At 49.5% G+C, this 19922-nt stretch overlaps 1 protein-coding gene across 1 annotated transcript in view; it reads right to left on the minus strand.

The window, feature by feature from the left end:
* HMCN1 (hemicentin 1) overlaps nt 1-19922 on the minus strand; it is a 184972-nt gene that overhangs the window by 12415 nt on the left and 152635 nt on the right. Inside the window, exons 72-98 of the mRNA XM_069022401.1 lie at nt 18693-18834; nt 17528-17672; nt 16653-16780; nt 16132-16288; nt 15834-15955; nt 15486-15650; nt 15200-15307; nt 14922-15059; nt 14644-14778; nt 14141-14410; nt 13475-13665; nt 12896-13109; nt 12307-12441; nt 11641-11831; nt 11084-11165; nt 9790-10059; nt 9118-9288; nt 8408-8578; nt 5650-5820; nt 4216-4386; nt 3886-4056; nt 3341-3511; nt 2973-3122; nt 2665-2802; nt 2216-2337; nt 1182-1419; nt 6-68 (exon numbers count right to left, since the gene is read on the minus strand). Of these exons, the coding sequence (XP_068878502.1) occupies nt 6-68; nt 1182-1419; nt 2216-2337; nt 2665-2802; nt 2973-3122; nt 3341-3511; nt 3886-4056; nt 4216-4386; nt 5650-5820; nt 8408-8578; nt 9118-9288; nt 9790-10059; nt 11084-11165; nt 11641-11831; nt 12307-12441; nt 12896-13109; nt 13475-13665; nt 14141-14410; nt 14644-14778; nt 14922-15059; nt 15200-15307; nt 15486-15650; nt 15834-15955; nt 16132-16288; nt 16653-16780; nt 17528-17672; nt 18693-18834 (4330 nt within the window). The remainder of the gene's footprint in view (nt 1-5; nt 69-1181; nt 1420-2215; nt 2338-2664; nt 2803-2972; nt 3123-3340; nt 3512-3885; nt 4057-4215; nt 4387-5649; nt 5821-8407; nt 8579-9117; nt 9289-9789; nt 10060-11083; nt 11166-11640; nt 11832-12306; nt 12442-12895; nt 13110-13474; nt 13666-14140; nt 14411-14643; nt 14779-14921; nt 15060-15199; nt 15308-15485; nt 15651-15833; nt 15956-16131; nt 16289-16652; nt 16781-17527; nt 17673-18692; nt 18835-19922) is intronic.

Consider the following 19922-nt stretch of genomic DNA (forward strand, 5'->3'; position numbering starts at 1 on the left):
AGTACCTGAGCAATAAGGCCCAGACGAGTCCAAAGCAAACCCCGCAGGGCACTGGTTGCTCCGGTCCCCTGTATGATAAAGGAAGCACATGCCACTTGTGGATAAAAATATGGCCATTTCATTACTTTAAGAATTCCAGCCCAGCAATTTTACAATATTTATTATATTTCACCACAAAACAGAAACTTTTAAATCCAGCCTTTAGTGGTTTTACTACTTGGTCACTAAAAGCCAGTATTACATGGCTTGAGCTGGTTTGAATAACATTGAACAGGTTGGGGGTTCCCTCAGAGTGAGCTGCAAGTTCCATCCCAGCCTAATGCATGCTGCAAAGTTTCTTATTGAAAGAATAAAGACCATTCGATTTGACTTCACAGAAATGGAGGACAATAGACCCAAACCAAACAAACCAGCACGTCACAAAACTTAGGAGGTCACTGTAGAAGAACACAAGTGTGTACTATGAACTGCAATGGAAAACTCAGGGAGAGACTCCTCAAAGGCCAGAGGGCTTTGGCTGCTTGAAAACTGGAATTTAAAAAATTAAATTAAAAAAAAATCCCAAACACCAGTATCTTAATTGTTGGAGGAAATAAATCCAAGTTCAGTAAAGGCTTAGCCAGATCTAATCACAAGCATATCTTGACCGGGAGACTTCCTTTTATCAGATCTCTTTTTAAATTAAAAAAAAAACGTACTCGGTTTTCAAATTGTACAATGAGTCCCTAGTCTGGCAAGTGGGAATAACCTTATTTTACTTAATTTAGAATGTTGTTACTGAAAAGAAAGACTGAGGCAGGCAGGCAACCCCACTGTTTCATTTACTTCCAAACCAGACTAATTTCCCTACAATGTAAAAAAAAAAAAAAGCCCAAATAGTGTTAAAAAAAGTAACAGGCCAGTTTTCTCATTAATTAGGGCTTCTCAAAGGAAAATCTGCTCACACAAATCCATGCCCATCCCCTTTGGTCACTCAGGTTCATAAAAGCCAGCAGTTAGCAATGCTAACTAATAATTAATTTATGGGTACATCAACAAGATTTGTAGGTCCTGGGATCTACACTAAAGCTACCCAAGTTTCACAGAATTTCTTTTTGAGACTACAGGTGACTCAATGAATTCTAGGAAGAGAAGATACTCTTTTCCCATTGTTTGATTTCTGGGAAAGACCAGAACAATACCTTTTGCAATGGAAGCCTGGATTTTGAAAGCCACGGCCTCCTCCAGCGGGTTGTACCCGGTTGTGATGGAGGCAGCCCGCAGTGTTTGCACCAGGAAGGGCATCTTGCCCTTGGTGGAGTCGTAGGTGATGGTGTGGTTCCACGTGTAGGGAACGCTGACTCCGTCTGCCGTGAAGAGGCGCGTGGAGTGCGCGTGCAGCTGCCCAGGGCCCGTCTGGATGTAGTCCTCTGTGTAATCCTGCAACAGAACCCTGGCCTTCAGCTGCTCCCACACCAGCACCACCTGGGCCTGTACTTCAGAGCTGTGAGATGTGTTCAGAGAAAAGGGGCTTATCTTAACCACAGAGCACAGGGTACTGCACACATGGGTCCTTTTCACTTCTATTTTAGCTGTTGAATCTTAACACTGCCTGGTCTATTACTTTAAAAAAGATACAGACTGATGTACCGAGGATCCTGATGATGGAGGCCACAGCAGAGAATTTCTAAAAAATATCTTACTACTCAGTAACAATTTTTTGAGGTCTAAATATTTGGCTTTTATTCGAAGTCAGATGCTGACAAATGTGCTAAATAAACAATCGGTAGAGAAGAATTCTGCCACTGAAGAGGGGTGTAAATATTGGACATACAACATGTTGCAGTTTACCAAAATATCAGTAACTTCAGGTGTATTTATTGCATGGTGGGATTAATATAGTAAAATACTGGTTACCTCCTACTAATCACTAAGTCAGAGAGGTTAAAGATGCACCTTTCTGGCTCTGCCCAAAGCAACACTGACATGCCAGCCATCAATAACTGCCCTGAAGACCCTCCTCAACACCACCTGCCAACATCTCACACTCTGGAGAGACCAACACCTCATGGGAACTTTCTGCTTTCAAAGGCAACATCAGCATCATCAGTTAAACCAAGCACAAAAGAAGTCACATACAGTACAGCAGGTTTCAGGACTCAGTGTTTCCTGCTTTCCTCTGGGTGAGAGGAGTACAGATGCATGAGAGCAGGGGTGGTACCTGGAGCAGCTTTACCTTGACACTGACATCAGCCACCGACTGGAGCTGCAGCACATGGCCACTCACAACAACATCCAGCAGCAGGGCCCCGTCCGCGTCCAGGCCGCGGGCAACGTGTGTCATGCGCAGGATCTCACCTGGCAGTTTAACAGCAGGCTGATTTATCAAACATCCCAAACACAGACTCCCAATAGCCACACGGGATCTGAACTGGAGTCCCTTGACTAGTTATTTATACTTATATTTTGTAAGGTGTACCATGCCCATGAGAAAAAACACAACACATTTCAAATTACAGCTCTAAAAGCTGGAATAAAGCCTCAGAAGGCCACAGTCAGTCTGAAAATATTGGTGTAAGCACAAGACCCAAATTTCAGCAATGGTCCCCTTCTGTCTTTTCAGAAATGCAACATCTGTCTGGCTTACTGGACACAGAAAGAGCTGGTCTATCCCAGGGAACTCACCAGTTGCGAACTCCACCTGAGTTTCTCTCTTGAAGACAGCATCAGTGAGTGTAAACCCATTCATTGCTTCCCCAATTTCTTTGGCAGTTGTCCAATAAACTGGGCTGAGTATGGAAATGAGCTTTCTCATCGCTGGGCCTGAAGGAAACACCACAGAACATCAGGGAGCTTTGATCTCAACACGGACCCATATGCAGAGGAGCTGAATATGAAGACTTAGAACTAGTGTAACCCTTCAGATTTAAACCAGAAGACCACAGGTGTTGGTGTATTTAGAGAAAAAATTGATAAAAGTCAAAGAGGCCTACCAAGGGTCCGAGGGACGTTGGTGATCTTTGCCTGTATCACTCTGGTGTCAGAGTCCGGGCTGTCCATTACCGTGGCATTCAGGAAAGCAATCCCAAATTCCACATCATTGATATTGCCAATGATGCTACCCTTGGCACGTGCAGGCCCACCTGTGCAGGGGAGCGGGGAGAGGCAAAACACAACCCCGTGTGATACACGCTGTTGGGTATTTTAGGGGAGAGAGAGTTGAGCTTAAGTTGCAGAGCACATTTAAGCCCAAAATATTAAGTTACCCGGTCAACTTGCCAAGATGAGAGAGCACCAGCGAAATCAGAAGTGCCACAGGCTTTCACCACACTGTCACTGCGAGCAGGCTGTAAATACTCACCAGGACACGCTTGGGTGTTGCACCTGGATATCTGGGAGGAGTCCCCAGGGCAAGGACGGCCATGATTTAACGGAGCTGGACTGCTGCACAGGCGCACCCGGGTCTGCTCTCCTCCTCCACAGGAAGCAGAGCACTGGCTCCATGATTGCCACTGCCCCCAATTTCCATCCACTGCAGCATAAAGAACGAAGAAAGCAATTTTTCAGTTTAAATGTTTCAGGCTGCATCGGTTATGCTGAAGTCAATTCCTTCATGGAGGAACCAAGGTTCTAAAGGAACAGCTCAAAGGGCAACTAAACCATCTTAATGGGCAGGTGTGAACACTCCTGCCCTCAGAAACACAGAATCCCAGAATGGTCTGGGTTGGAAGGGACCTCAAAGCTCACCCTGCGATGGGCAGGGACACCTTCCACTGTCCCAGGTTGCTCCAAGCCCTGTCCAACCTGGCCTTGGACACTTCCACAGATGGTCAACATTCCTTATGTGACATATACCCTGCTCCTTGCAGAGAAAGCTGCATTCCCGCTGCTGTTGTGAGCACTGACCTGGGCACAGGTCCGTGCTGCACCTCTGGATCTGCACATCAGCCCCAGCACAGGCCCTGCCGCCACTGGCTGGGCGTGGGTTGTCGCAGCTCCGGTACCGCCTCGCCTGGCCCCCATTGCACGTCCGACTGCAAGTTCCCCAACTGCTCCAGGGGCCCCAGTTGCCATGAACTGCAAGAATAAGTCAGATTTGATCTTCCCCTGGGATTTAAAACCAGACAGTCAAGCTAGGAAAATACTTTTGTTGGCGAGTGCCTTCTTATTTTTTTTTCCCAAAAGGAAAGAACCAAACCCAGTGAGTGGGCGAAAAGCCCAACCCAAAGCACTTACCTGGGCAAGGATCACTGTTGCAAAAATCCATTTGTATGTCACTTCCCTCACACTTGTGTCCCCCGAACTGCGGGGCTGGGTCGGAGCAGTGGCGCGTCTTCTGCCTGCTGCCTCCCCCGCAGGACACGCTGCAGGCGCTCCAGCTGCTCCACAGGGACCATTTCCCATCCACTGCAGAGAGAGGCATGGCAGCTACAGCCTCTGACTCCAGGAGTAACACAGCACAGCAGTGCTGCATCAGGGAGAACTGAACGTGGATGTCACTGGCTCTCTACAGCATCTCGGCTACTCAGGGATTTCTCCCCAGGGACCTGGGGGTGCTGGTGGGTGAGAGCTGGACCAGCCCTGGCCATGTGAGGTGGGACCAGAACTCCCCATGCCCTGGGCTGATCCCCCAGTGTGGGCAGCAGGGGAGGGGGGATTCTGCCCCTCTGCCCTGCTCAGGTGAGACCCCACCTGCAGAGCTGCCCCAGCCCTGGGGCCCAACACAGGGAGGACCTGGAGCTGCTGGAAAGAGTCCAGAGAAGGCCCCAGAGCTGCTCCCAAGCCTGGAGCCCCTCTGCTCTGGAGAGAGACTGGGAGAGCTGGAGGTGTTCACTTGGGCAAGAGAAGGCTCCAGGGACACCTTAGAGCCTCTTCCAGTAACCAAAGGGGCCCCAAGAGAGCTGGAGAGAGACTCGGGACAAGGACCTGGAGGGATAGGACAAGGGAATGGCTTCCCACTGCCAGAGTGCAGGGTTAGATGGATATTGGGAAGGAATTGTTCCCTGTGAGGGTGGCGAGGTCCTGGCACAGGGTGCCCAGAGAAGCTGTGGCTGCCTCTGGCTCCCTGGAAGTGTCCAAGGCCAGGATGGATGGGGCTTGGAGCAATCTGGGCTAGTGGAAAGTGTCCCTGCCCATGGCAGGGGTGGGACTCGATGGGCTTTGAGGTCCACCATCACAAGGTCATTCTCCCTTCTACCACTTCCTGGTCACAGCAAGGACTCAGTGTAAGATCTGGCAGGATGGAGCATGAAGCCAGAAAGCTCACTCTGACATGTTCCAAATCCATGGAATTTCCCTCCGTTATCCCTGCACTCAGCTAAATATAAAAGTCCTATTTCAGGATTGTGATTTTTCCTATCCACTCACTGAAATGTGGAAGAAAAGGATAAATGAATAACAGAACATAAGAAAATTTTTAAAATAAATATTTAGGAAACCTATCATTTAACTGTCAATAATTGAAAACGCAGCTTCCGTAAAGTAAAGCAACAAGGACAGGGAAAGAAATCCCATTTGTAGGGTCTGTAGCAGATGCTAAGTAGTGACAGAGTCAGTGACAATAAAAAGCTTGAAGGGGAGTGTTTTCAGGAATTAGACTTTTAGAACCAGAAAGTGTTAACCACACCCGAAGCAGACGCGGGGATGGGAAGGGAAGAAGTTTGGTCTCACCTGGGCAGCGCCGGCGGTGGCAGAGCTGGAGCTGCGTGTCGGGGCCCCGGCAGGCGGGGCCGCCGTGCGCCGGGGCCGGGCTGGCGCAGAGCCGCAGCCGCGTCTGGGTGCCCTTCCCGCACGTGGCGCTGCACGGCCCCCACGGCCCCCAGGGGCTCCACTCGCCGGGCACTGCAACGGCACCGCAGCTCGACACGGCCCAGGACACACACCCGGCATATCCCGGACCCCCACACTGCCCAGGACAGACACACACCCGGCATATCCCGGACCCCCACACTGCCCAGGACAGACACACACCCGGCATATCCCGGACCCCCACACTGCCCAGGACAGACACACACCCGGCATATCCCGGACCCCCACACTGCCCAGGACAGACACACACCCGGCATATCCCGGACCCCCACACTGCCCAGGACAGACACACACCCGGCATATCCCGGACCCCCACACTGCCCAGGACAGACACACACCCGGCATATCCCGGACCCCCACACTGCCCAGGACAGACACACACCCGGCATATCCCGGACCCCCACACTGCCCAGGACAGACACACACCCGGCATATCCCGGATTCCCCACACTGCCCAGGACAGACACACACCCGGCATATCCCGGATTCCCCACACTGCCCAGGACAGACACACACCCGGCATATCCCGGATTCCCCACACTGCCCAGGACAGACACACACCCGGCATATCCCGGATCCCCACACTGCCCAGGACAGACACACACCCGGCATATCCCGGACCCCCACACTGCCCAGGACAGACACACACCCGGCATATCCCGGATTCCCCACACTGCCCAGGACAGACACACACCCGGCATATCCCGGATCCCCCACACTGCCCAGGACAGACACACACCCGGCATATCCCGGATCCCCGAACACTGCCCAGGACAGACACACACCCGGCATATCCCGGATCCCCGAACACTGCCCAGGACAGACACACACCCGGCATATCCCGGATCCCCGAACACTGCCCAGGACAGACACACACCCGGCATATCCCGGATTCCCCACACTGCCCAGGACAGACACACACCCGGCATATCCCGGATCCCCGAACACTGCCCAGGACAGACACACACCCGGCATATCCCGGATCCCCGAACACTGCCCAGGACAGACACACACCCGGCATATCCCGGATCCCCGAACACTGCCCAGGACAGACACACACCCGGCATATCCCGGATCCCCGAACACTGCCCAGGACAGACACACACCCGGCATATCCCGGATCCCCGAACACTGCCCAGGACAGACACACACCCGGCATATCCCGGATCCCCCCCACTGCCCAGGACAGACACACACCCGCCATATCCCGGATCCCCACACTGCCCAGGACAGACACACACCCGGCATATCCCGGATCCCCACACTGCCCAGGACAGACACACACCCGGCATATCCCGGATCCCCACACTGCCCAGGACAGACACACACCCGGCATATCCCGGATCCCCGAACACTGCCCAGGACAGACACACACCCGGCATATCCCGGATCCCCACACTGCCCAGGACAGACACACACCCGGCATATCCCGGATTCCCCACACTGCCCAGGACAGACACACACCCGGCATATCCCGGATTCCCCACACTGCCCAGGACAGACACACACCCGGCATATCCCGGACCCCCACACTGCCCAGGACAGACACACACCCGGCATATCCCGGACAGACCCACACTGCCCAGGACAGACACACACCCGGCATATCCCGGATTCCCCACACTGCCCAGGACAGACACACACCCGGCATATCCCGGATCCCCCCACACTGCCCAGGACAGACACACACCCGGCATATCCCGGATCCCCGAACACTGCCCAGGACAGACACACACCCGGCATATCCCAGATCCCCCATGAAATGCCATGAGCAGTGGCCCAAACAATCAGCACTTTGCCAAGCAAAGATTAACTCTTTCCTTTCTGTTTTCTGACTACATCACCTCACCACCATCATGGAACATCAGAACTGAACGCTTTATCAAATCTGGAGTTTCCCAATCCCCTGGGTAGGATGGGCGCTTAAGTGGGGCTGAGGCAGCCTGGCTAAAAGCTGCCAAAGAGCAGCAACAAGAGCTGATTTTCCTGCCAAAACCTAGAGAAGTGAGTCTCAGGCCCATGGATGAGCATTTTGCATCATGGTGGGAGCAGAGCCAGGGAAAAATGGAAGAAATCAAACATTGCAATTGTACAGGAGAGAACACGTCAGTGGTGAAGGCTCTGAATAAACAACAACCTGTCAAATGTGGGAAATACTCATGTGACAGGAAGGAAACCTGAACGTTCAGGTAGCTGGGAGCAAAATGTGGCTAAAAATTGTAACAACAGAGGAAAACATACAGATAAAGTTTTAAATTATTAACAATCACTTTAACATAGCTTTTAAATAGTTAGTGGTTTGGTTCTTTACTTATTTTAACTGGCTTTGCAGGATAGGTTTAGAGTAGAGAGAATTTACACTGTGAGGATGTGGGTAACAAGTACTGGAAAACATTAAAATACAAAATTAATATTTTTACTGGTGTAAAAAAAGAAAAAAAAAAGAAATTGTTGAGATTTCTTACACTTACATTTGTGATTCCTGTTTCTAAGAACTAGAGCCATTCAATTAAAGTTATGAACAACTAAAAATAAGCTCAGATAATTTGGGTTTGGAGAAACAAAGAGACCAGTATGTGAAGCCCTTCATGCAAATAAGGTTAAATTATTCTTCTCTTACCTGGGCAAGGCCTGAGATTGCACATGACTGACTCCAGAGCACTGCCCTCACAGGGCTTCCCTCCGTGTTGAGCCAGGGGGTTACTGCAGGTCCTGCTCCTTGTCCTGTTCCCCTGGCCACAGCTCCTTGAACACTCTTCCCACAGCCCCCACTCCGACCAGCTCCCATCCACTAAGGAGCAGAAAAGGCCAGTTTTCATTAAACAGTATTTCTGCAGTATTTACTGAAATGTCCTCTTTCCACAAAATCCAAAATTAATTACAACTACTTTGAAAAATTAATCTGCCATGAAGATCCATGGTGATAAAAGTTCATTGTCTGGGCACTTAAAGCAAGGCACATTAAAAGTATCAGTTCATTGTGGCTTTTCAGTACTTAAAACAGGGTTTACAAAATAGAGGGAGAAAGACTTAGATGGGCAGACAGTGATAGGACACAGGGGGAAAAGTTTTAAACTAAAAGATGACAGATTTCAATCAGGTATTTGGAAGGAATTATTCCCTGTGAGGGTGCTGAGGCCCTGGCACAGGGTGCCCAGAGAAGCTGTGGCTGCCCCTGGATCCCTGGGAAGTGTCCAAGGCCAGGCTGGACAGGGCTTGGAGCAACCTGGGCTAGGGGAAGGTGTCCCTGCCCATGGCAGTGATGGCACTGGATGAGCTTTGAGGTCCCTCCCACCCAGACCCGTGTGGGATTGTGTGATGCAGCGGTACCTGGGCAGGGCTGGCGCTGGCAGCTGCGCAGGTCGGTGTGGGGCCCCTGGCAGCCGCGGCCCCCGTTGGCTGGCACGGGGCTGTCGCACTGCCGGACGCGCTCCTGCACACCCTGGCCACAGGTGACGCTGCACGCCCGCCATTCCAGCCAGCTGGAGAACCCGCCGTGCACTGCAAGGGGAGCAGGGATGCTGCTGGGCACTGCTGGTGCCTAGAGCTCTCTTAGGCTGACACAGACAAGTGAAAACTGCACCTCCTGACCCTTGGAAATCCAACTCACTTCATGTCATTCCTGTGCAAAAATCTCTTACCGTAGATCAAAGACAATTACTGCGTATGCTCCTAAGTGCTTTTCTTTAGAGGCACAGTTCAGTTCTTATGTGTTCTGAGGATGGGATCTTGTTCAAAACCCTTTCATTATTATTTTTGTCTCTTACCCATCACAGCCTCTGTCTCTCCCAGCTGGATGAGTATAATGGAATAAAATTTAATGAAAGAGAATCCCACTGACACTTCAGACTAGGCTTACCTTAGACCTAATGCTTACAAAGAAGGTAAGATCAAACATCTCAACCCTAAATGTGGGCGAGATGTACCTTGACCACAGTTGATCCAGATTAATGCTGTCATCTACCAGCTTCAAAGTCACTCTTTGATGTTTTGTGCACCTACCCTGCACAGTCAGGGGGGCTGTGACGAGGACGGATCCCAGGAGATTCCTGGCTACACACTCGTACTCCGAGGTGTCCTCCCTCTGCAACGCGGCGATGCGCAGGGAGCCGTTGGGCAGCAGGGTCACTCGGTCATCACCCAGCACAGGCTGTCCCTGGCGGGACCAGCTGATGGCGGGAGGGGGCTCTCCTCTGGCCTGGCAGTCCAGCACCGCCGTGGCACCGGCTTCCAGCACGGTCCCCACCGGTTCAACAGTAATCACTGGGGGGCCTGAAAGATAAAGGGTTCTTTGGGCAACAGCACATGGGCACAGGTTTGATTGATTTAGTATTAAAGTGAGCGCAGAGAAATCCTAAATCAGTTTACTTTGACTAAAATTATTATTGCTGACCCCCCACTGGCAAAACAGAAACACAGAATCCTTAAGGATGGAAAAGACCTTTCAGATCACCAAGTCCAACCATCAACCCAGCACCACCATTGATGTTCACCACGAAACCACATCCCCAGGCGCCGCCAAACAGACACACGTTACAACACCAGCAATAGGCTGGTTTGAATATGCAGCAATCTGAGCACTGAAGTGGAGATTAAGGCCCAGCTACATGAGCACATGCTCTTCTTTATTGCCAAAATGGGTTGTTTTTTATAAAACCCATAGGAAAATGTTATTAATCATGTCCAGAGACAACTGAGGGGTAAAGAACAGACCCACACTGCTTGAGGCTATAGTAGGAAGGGCATGTTTAGAAATTCTCCTTACTAGCAAAGAAAAATTCTAACATTATTTTTGCGAAAAATAAAATACTGTCAGTGAGAATTAGGATTCACCTCATGTAACCTGCTTAATTGATAGGTTGAGAGTCTAGTTTATTCCAGCTGTATTGAGTGAACTAAGAGAAACAGGCCCTTTCAGAGAGTGATTCAGCCTATTCCACACTGGTTTCTAAGGCTGAATCGCCCTTTACATTCCTCTCTTCTTTGACCTCAATCACAGCTTAGACCAGACTCTCAAATATTCATGATGAAAGATGCCCAGAGAAGCTCTGGCTGCCCCAGCCCTGGAAGTGTTCAAGGAGCAACCAGCTCTAGTGCAGGGTGTCCCTTGCCCACAGCAGGTGATCTTTAAGGGCCCTTCCAACCCAAGCCATTCTACGATCCCATGGAAGAGGAGATGAGTCCAAACCTCCAGGGCAGTGCCCAACCTGCAACACTCCCCCAGGAGCTGCCTGCACCTCCCCACAGGCAGGTTTTCACTCCCATAAGGGGCATTAAGCCTCCCTTTGAGCCTTACTCTGTAGGGTCAGTGTCAGGCTGCGCTCCACCACGCCCGCATCGTTGGTCGCCACACACTTGTAGTCACCAGCATCTTCATTCTGAGGAACAAAACGGGCTCAGTCCACAGGGCCCCACCTGGCAGGGAAACTTAACCCCAATTCGAAATGCAGACATGAGTTCATGGGGAAAAATAGGGATCTTGTTGTTCAGATTAGGAAACTAGATTTGGAATAAGAGATTTGCACGTGGAGAATGCAATTGCTTTTCAGCTGACCCATAGAACACAGCTCTCTTAAGGTCAAGAGCAAAGGTCCCATTTAACTGGTCATGACCAGGATCTCACACACTAACAATTAGTATGTAAATTCAGTCCTTCTGACAAGCAGGGAGAACTCTGACCCCCTGGGGGTTTTTGCCTCAATAATTTGAATCTAATTGTAGTCTGAATTAAAACATTTGTTAAAGGTAAAAGCAAAAAAGGATAAATGGCTAGCCTGACTCTTTCAAACCAACGTGATCAGCAATATCAGTATCAAGTTCAAGTCAGACACTCCGTATCAGGGCAGGACTCACCACAGTGCCGTAGATAGCAAGGGAACCATTCACAAGCTGTCGGATCCTGTTGCTAATCTGAACTCCCACTCCTTTTTTGCTCCACTGGATGGTTGGAGGGGGATCTCCCCTGACTTCACAATTCAACATGGCATTGCCACCCAAGGGCTCGATTCGGCTGGCATGGTAATCCCCTTTGAAGACTGGAGGCTCTGAAAAAACAAGGGATGGCAGAGAAATAGTAGAGCCAAAATAAAATGTCCTTAATGATAACCGCTGGCAGGGATCACTCACCTCTGACTTTCTGAAGGGGGAATTTCAACCTGTTCAGATTTTTCCCATTTAGCCATTGGCAAGGTATTAAATACTAGGGGGAATGGCTTTAAACTGACAGCGGGAAGGTTCAGATTGGATTTTAGGGAGAAATTGTTCCCAGGGAGGGTGGGGAGGCCCTAGCACAGGTTGCCTAGAGAAGCTGTGGCTGCCCCTGGATCCCTGGAAGTGTCCAAGCTCAGGTTGGGTGGGGCTTGGAGCACCCTGGGCTAGTGGAAGGTGTCCCTGCCCATGGCAGGAGGTGGCACTGGATGAGTTTTAAGGTCCCTTCCCACTCATCCCATTCTGACTCCACCATCCAAACCCAATGGTTACATTGCCCAGCAATGACCACAGCTGCTGAATTTCACCTACCTTTGACGTACACAAAGCCAATGGCCTTGATGGAGCCCACTGTGTTCTCTGCAGAGCACACGTAGGTCCCGGAGTCCTCCTTGGACACCCGCTCGATGAGCAGCTCACTGTGCCCATTGACATCATCGTACTGCACTGGAGGGAGAGCAGGGAAAGGGTCATTCCAGGGATTGAAACGGACACAGTTCACAGGAGCATTTGAATCTGTGCACTGCTCAGCAGCACAGCTCAGAGGCCCTCCAGGAATGCACAGAAAGCCCCAGCAGTGACACGTGCCCACAAGCACCCATTCACTTCAGCTGCCCCTTAATTTCGAGCATCAGTGGCTGTATGCTGAGTAAATACCATCAGATATGAATGTTTTTAATGTGTTCCATTACTGGCAACAGAAGAGGGATGATTTCTTAATTACCTTCCTTATAGCTTTGTCTCAGAGGCAGTTTAATTACATGATTGCATAACACTAAAGATACTCCTCACACAATCACGAACAGTTTATTTCAGCTAGAGTTTTCTTATTCCCTGCCCTAAGCTGCAATGCTGCACAGGGGAAAACAACTCTGCAGCCCAATGACCATCAGGGACCCACCTGGAATGATGTTATTGTTAAAGGTCCACGTTATTCTGGGGACAGGCATCCCAGTTGCTTTGCAGGTTAACCTGAGCTGTTCTCCTTTGGTCAAGGCTACATCTCCAGGAAGTTCAGTGAAAGCTGGGAGCACGTGAACTGTCAGGGTGACCGTGTGCGTGTCCTCCCCAGCAGTGTTGGTGGCAATGCAGGTGTAACTGCCAGAGTCTTCAGGCTGGAAGGAAACATGATAGGGAAATTTCAGCTGGGATATATCCTACAGCTGGGATATATCCTTCAGCACACACCACTTGTATCAGTAAGAGAATCCTGAAAGGTTTGGAACAAGCATTCAGCAGAAATGCTCAGCTGAGCTCTTCCACTTCCCTGAATTTGAAGGATGACCAACACTTCTTTTTACCCTGAGGATTTACCACTACAAATTCTTCATAGAGTTTACTCCCCAGTGGAAAATGAAAACTTTTAAAATTATTTTGGAACACTAAGAACAAGAAATCAAAATTAAAAAATGACTAACCCAGAAGCAGATCTTATCACTGCCAAATGTGTCCAGTAATAGCTTAGCTTTAGGGAACTTACAACAACATTGTCCAAAATGAGGTCTCCACCAGGCACAGTCTGGTATTTTCCCACTGTCTCTCTTAACAGCATGTTGTCCTTCCTCCAGTTAATTGTTGGTGTTGGGATCCCCTCAGCCACACAGGACAGAACAGCCTGGGAGCTCTCCGTGACCGTGTATTGCGTATCCGTGCTGTGGATCCTGGGTGGAACTGTGGGGAGGACATTAGAAACATTTCCTCTGGGTATTATCCAAGCACAACACTGGACTGAAAAAACCCCTGTCTGGACCTTCTGGATTGTCCATGTCCATCAATGACCATGTGCTGAAGTTCAAGCAACTGGCCGATATTACAACTCAGTAACATTCCCCTATATTAAGTAGCACAGTTTTCCTGAACTCCTCCCTGGACATCCCTAGCTCCGTACTCTCTGTGGGGGTCACACTGATATACATTGTTTCCCTACAGTCCCACTTATCACAGAATAACAGGATGGTTTGGGCTGGAAGGGACCTTAGAGCCCATCTCATTCCAACCTCCTGCCATGCACAGGGACACCTTCCACTAGCCAGGTTGCTCCAAGCCCTGTCCAACCTGGCCTTGGACACTTCCAGGGATGGGGAGCCCTCAGCCTGTCTGGACCAGCTGTTGCAGTGCCCCCCACCCTCCCAGAAGAGTTCCTCACTGTGCACGGTGAGCTCCGTGCTGGAGGTGCTGGATCCCGCGGGATTTGCCGCTGTGCAGGTGTAGCGGCCGCCGTCCCCGGGCTGCACAAACAGGATCTGCAGAGCTCCCGTGCTCAGGATCCTCCTTCGCATGGACTCTGTTATCTGCTGCCCATCCTTATGCCAGCTGATCTCTGGCCCAGGGTAGCCTTCAGCCTCACACTGCAGAGTGACAGACTGATCAACAGCAATGACGTATTCCTTCACGTGGGACTTGATAACCGGAGGAACTGAAAGGAACAAACACAATTGTTACAAGAAATAGATGCTGTAAGAAGCACGGAACACTTTTTATCTTAGTGAAAATAATTCTAAAAGCATATCCTAAAGTAGACATCAAACTAAAAGAAATAAACCTGCTGGGCTCTGTTCAGCGTCACGTCAAACAGGAAAGCACTTAGGTCCCTTTCTATTGCTCAGAATTGTGTTTGGACCAAGAGAAGGCGTTGAAAAGGTGATTTACCTTGAACTTTCAGCTTGATCTTCCCCAGAGCAGTGCCAGCTGGATTCTGAGCAACGCACATGTATGTGCCAGCATCTTCCACAGCTGCTCTGGCAATCTGCAGACTGCCACTTGGCTGGATGATGTAACTGTTCCCTAAAGCAAATATAATTGAAGTATGCCACTTCTGGTTTGATGTTTGGTTTTAAATGAACGGAGAGGAGAAACCCAAGTTTCAGAAAAGAAAATGGGTGTCTGTGTCATGGGAGCAGGCGGGGTCCCAGGCTTTGGGAGGATACCTGTGGTGATGATGTTGATGCCCTCCTTCTGCCACGTGATCACAGGCTGAGGAGTACCCGTGGCCTCACAGGGCAGCACAATGGGATTGTTCACAATGACATCCAACACCCCTGGCTGGGCCTGTATAACGGGCGCCTCTGTGGAATGAAAGAAAAAGGAAAAGCAGAATGTTCAAGGCTAGGAAAATACAGAAGAGCACTAAAATTGCACAACCTGAGCAGGCTGAAGCAGCAATGCTGGCTGCCAGAACAGCCTTGTTCTTCAGCCTCCATCTTACCGTGCACATGCAGAGTGACATGCCTGTGGGCAGAGCCCGCAGCATTCCGGGCCACGCAGGTGTACCTGCCCCCGTGGGCCAGCTGGGCAGAGGGGATCTCCACAGCTCCTGGGGCAGAGAGAGCACCACAACATGCAGAGTATTCTCTAGACACAGGTGCTCCCTTACAGCATCCCTCATTTCATTCCAAGCCATCAGAGAGGGGATCTTTGGGGGATCATTTGCATTTCTGTAATTCATTACTTACAGATGTGCCTGACTGCACTGATTTCCTGCAGCACATTACCTGAAGAGAGAATTCTGTAGCCATCTCCTCTGGGAAGCAACTTGACGCCATTTTTGGTCCAATGAACTGAGGGGATGGGAACTCCAGAGGCAGTGCAGGAAACCACGACTGGAGACAGCTTTGTTACCAGGAGCTCTGTGGCTTCATCTGCTATGGATGGGGGCACTGAAAATGAAGAGCAGGGCAAAGGTTATTTGCCCACGTTCATTTGTTATAAATTCTTGGAAATACCAGGGACTTATGGATATCAGTATCAAAGAGGAACGAAATAAAAATCTCATCTCAACATTGGAACACCTCAAGGAAGTTCTGGGTGCCACACACATGTAATAGCAATATCCCCTGTACCTTGAACAGTGAGCTCAACTGTCCTTTGATCTTCTCCTGCATCATTTGACACAGAGCACTCATAGACAGCAGTGTCATCCACAGTGGGAGAAATGATCACTAAGGAACCTGAAGACAGAAGTCTGAACAAAGGAAAAAGAAAGTAAAAGCCATTGAAATACTTTTTCCCTTCTCAGGTAATCAGCCCACTGAATTTGCTGGCTAGACAAGGTAGTGTTTAAGCACAGCTAGATTTTTCAAGTGCCAAAATCATCCCTGAAAACTTGAAACCCAGAGTGAAACAGAAAACACCTCTCACCTGTATGTATTCTGGTTCTGGTCAACACTAAGCAGATGCCCATTCTTTTTCCAGCTAACTGCTGGTCTGGGAATTCCAGTGGCTTCACAAGGCAAAGTGGTTTGCACATTTACAGTAACTGTGATATTCATCTGCCCAGGAGCAATAGTTGGAGGAACTAAGGACAAACAAAGCCTAATTATTTAGAATAATTACACACACACACACACACATATATATATATGCACACCCACACATTTCTCTCACACCTAAATATGTTGAACTGTCTGAACACATTGACTTGATTTTTATAAAGACTGATTTGACAGCAGTAAACCGATTAACACGGAGCACGGGGTGCGTCAAGTCTTCCTAGTTCAGGATAAGGAATAAATAGTTCCTTCTCAGGAATATTTGGGATGTATTCCTAAGACTGTACATTTCTCCCTTTCTTTTTTACCAGAGCAGCTAAGAAGGGGCTAAACTGAAACTGCCTCTGGCAGAAGAAACCTGCTGTCAGCAGCTTCAGCCCCAAGCTTTACCAAGGACGTGCAGGTCGACGCGCCGGCGCTCGCTGCCCATGGCGTTGGTGGCCATGCAGACATATCTGCCCGAGTCAGCCACCTGTGCCCAGGGGATGTGCAGGGACCCATCCTCCAACACCGAATACCTGCAACAGAGCAAATGGTGCTGCCCACCATCCATCCACAGGGCCATGGGCTGCCCTGGCAGCGCAGAGCAAGAGATGGCTCAGGGGACACAACCAACGGCCTAAACATGGCATGCGTTCATTGGGGCACAGAGTGTTCTCACGTATTTCACTATTTCCCAGCACATCCATTTCCCAAAGAAATGATGAAATCTGCCTGACATGGTGATTTCACATAAATTATACTGGATTTACAGAAAACAGCCAACCCCCTTTTTTATGGTTTCTCATTTAACCTTAAAAACCCTAATTAATGCCTGTACTTTTTCTTTGCAATATAACAGAATTCCTTAGCATTTGCTCAGTTCTAGAAAATACCAAACTACTTCCCTATAAAACAGTCAGAAGACAGAATATTCACTATAATAAAAGTTGGTACTAGAACATGTATAAAAAGTTTCATGTATTAGAAAGCACAGAATAGCTTTTGGTCTGCATTAATTGCTTGGCTTCATCCTAAAAGTCTGTGTATATATAAAAATCTAAAGATCTTTCACATTTACTGCTCAAAATCTCTAATGTCAGAATAATTATTATTATATTTGGTTGCCAAAGGAATTTTTTTATCCTTCTTAACAGCAAAAGGGTGAAACCTTTGGTGCTTGCTGCTACTTTTCTGTAGAACAATTTCATGTCTAATTAAGTTTCTGTAATAAATATGTTCTTAAATAGCAATGAAGAATATTTATGCTGACTTCTGGACAATACCTGGAATTGTTTCCAGTAAAAACAGCCCCATCCTTCCTCCAGGTGATCCTGGGGGCTGGAACTCCTTCTGCAGCACACTCCAGCAGGGCAGAGGCATTGATGTGCACCACAGCAGTCTGGGAGCTGCTCCGGATCGTGGGAGCCACTGCAAGGAAGAATTGCTGATAATACAAAGGAAGTAACTCTACATTGCCATGGTTGAAACTGAACACATGAAAAGAGGTGCAGCAGCAGGTTTGGGGTCACTGGAAAGACAGGAACAAGTTTCTTACCATTCTGGGCGATGGTAATTGCCAAGGTGCAGCAGGGAAGGAGAAAGAAAGTTTGGCTGAAATGCACTGCAAAGGTCAGCTCTGCAAGTTACTGCAAAGGGCATCACTGAGCTAAAACAGTGGGAGTTCAGCACATGTAATTCAGCAAGCTAAGGCAGTGGGGATACCCTTGCTTCCTGATTACTCTCTGACAAAAAAGGACTTTAGCTGGACCAGGTAAGGCCAATCATTGGGAGCACAGTGTAAGGCAGGGCCCATGTGACTGGGCTGGGAATAGAACAGAAAAAGGGAAAAAGTTCCCTCCAGTCACCTGATTGTGAGAGTAGAACAGCTTCTCATCAGACTAGAGGTGAGAAAATAAAAAGGTTTAAAATGGAGCTCAGGGCTATGGTAGCACAGGACAAGTATCAAGCATAAAGCCTCTCAAGCCCTGTCCTCTCCAGGTGCAGAGAAGCTGCCACAGCTCTCAAGTAACCCGCCAAAGTGGTGGCCAAGCCAGCTGTGAAGCCTTTTTCCCAAGATGCCAGTCAAATGCTTCTAACAATTGCTCTGGGTTTGTCCAAGAGTGTTTGTCAGTCCTGGACATGGGTGTTCGCTCTGGATGTATCCTGACTCCATGTCAGATGATGGCTGGATGCAGTCCCTGCTCACAGGAGCACAGATGGATGGAGAGTGAGCCATGGGGAGTGCCCAGCAAGTCCCTTAGTCTGGGGGCCAGCTGTGGACTCAGCAGCGGGACATGATGCCATGCACATGGCCCCACAGTTTGGGCATGGCCTGAGTGGCCAACACGTGCCTGGAAAGCAACCACAAATGCTCAGTCCCTGCTGCCTGAGCTCCTGCAGAAATGCCATGCAAAGCCCAAGCTGCCTGAGGCTGCTCCCTGACGTTACCGTGCACTGCCAGCAGGAACTCCCTGGTGGTTTCCCCTGCCACGTTCCTGGCCACACAGGTGTATCTGGCGCTGTCACCCAGCTCGGCGTTGTTGATCTGCAGGTACCTCCCGCTGGACAGGATCCGCAGCCGGGGGCCTCCCTGTGGGCACACAGACACAGGCAGGGGTTTAGAGCTTCACTGCTGGCCTCTCCTGAGCACTGAACATCCTTCCACTGCACAGCAATAAAAGCCAGGAGAGAAGGGCACCGATAAACCAGGGACCAAACTCATTGCTGCCTTTACATCCCTGAAGAGAAGAGGGTGGTTTTCAAAACTTATCATTGCTTACTGGTTCTCCATTGAAACCCCTGCTGGGGCTTGTGCCTGAAGGAGGCAGCTGTTACAGAGCCAAAGGGCTCTGGAGTTTTAATGGAAGGGGCAGCTAATAGCACATGATTAATTTAATATCTTTATGATCTATGCACTCTACAGGCAGAAGGAATAGAAGTTTCTCTACACTGTTCTTCCAGCATCACAGTCTGGCTCAGGTGGGAGGCAGCACAGGCTTAGCCAGCTCAGTTTACCAGCCAAGAGTTCACCAGCCAGCAGTTCTGGGCACAGGCTGCCCCTCTTCCCAGCGCTACAGTGGCTCCACAGCCCCTGCCAGGAGCCAGTTCAGTGAGAGCACTGTTACCACACCCAGCCTGGGTCGTGCCTGCATCAATCACTGACAGCAACATCAGCTACGAGTGCTCAGAGACCTGACTGGATAAAAACCAGCAGGAAAAAGAGCACAAACTCAGCTTTTCCAGTATGTGCTACCCACCCTGGAATGGAATTGAAAGCTGACATTCCCATCTACTCTTCTGGTTAGAGAGTCTGAGAAGGGCATCCCAGAGAAGTGAAACTCCTCTGGTTCTGCAGCAGCACCCTGGTAGCCTGCTTCACACCAGGCACCAGCTCCAAGGCTGCAGTGCAGGGCTGAAGCTCTCAGGTGACCCAATTCACTAGCAGGGTGGGTTATTGACAGATTTTGGGCAATCACTGGCACTTCCTGTTGAGAACACAACCTATGTGATGGTTTCTAAACACAGAAACCTAGAGATGACATAAGACAGGGGATGAAGCTGTAACTTAATCCTTAGACTCTACTCAAAGTAATCCAGAAAACTGACTTTGGAAATAAATACAAATTCAGCAAGTCTTGAAACGTTTGAAAAAAGACAGGTTAGGCCAGGGGGCTACTA

Source organism: Aphelocoma coerulescens, chromosome 8, assembly GCF_041296385.1.
Source record: "Aphelocoma coerulescens isolate FSJ_1873_10779 chromosome 8, UR_Acoe_1.0, whole genome shotgun sequence".
Taxonomy (NCBI): domain Eukaryota; kingdom Metazoa; phylum Chordata; class Aves; order Passeriformes; family Corvidae; genus Aphelocoma; species Aphelocoma coerulescens.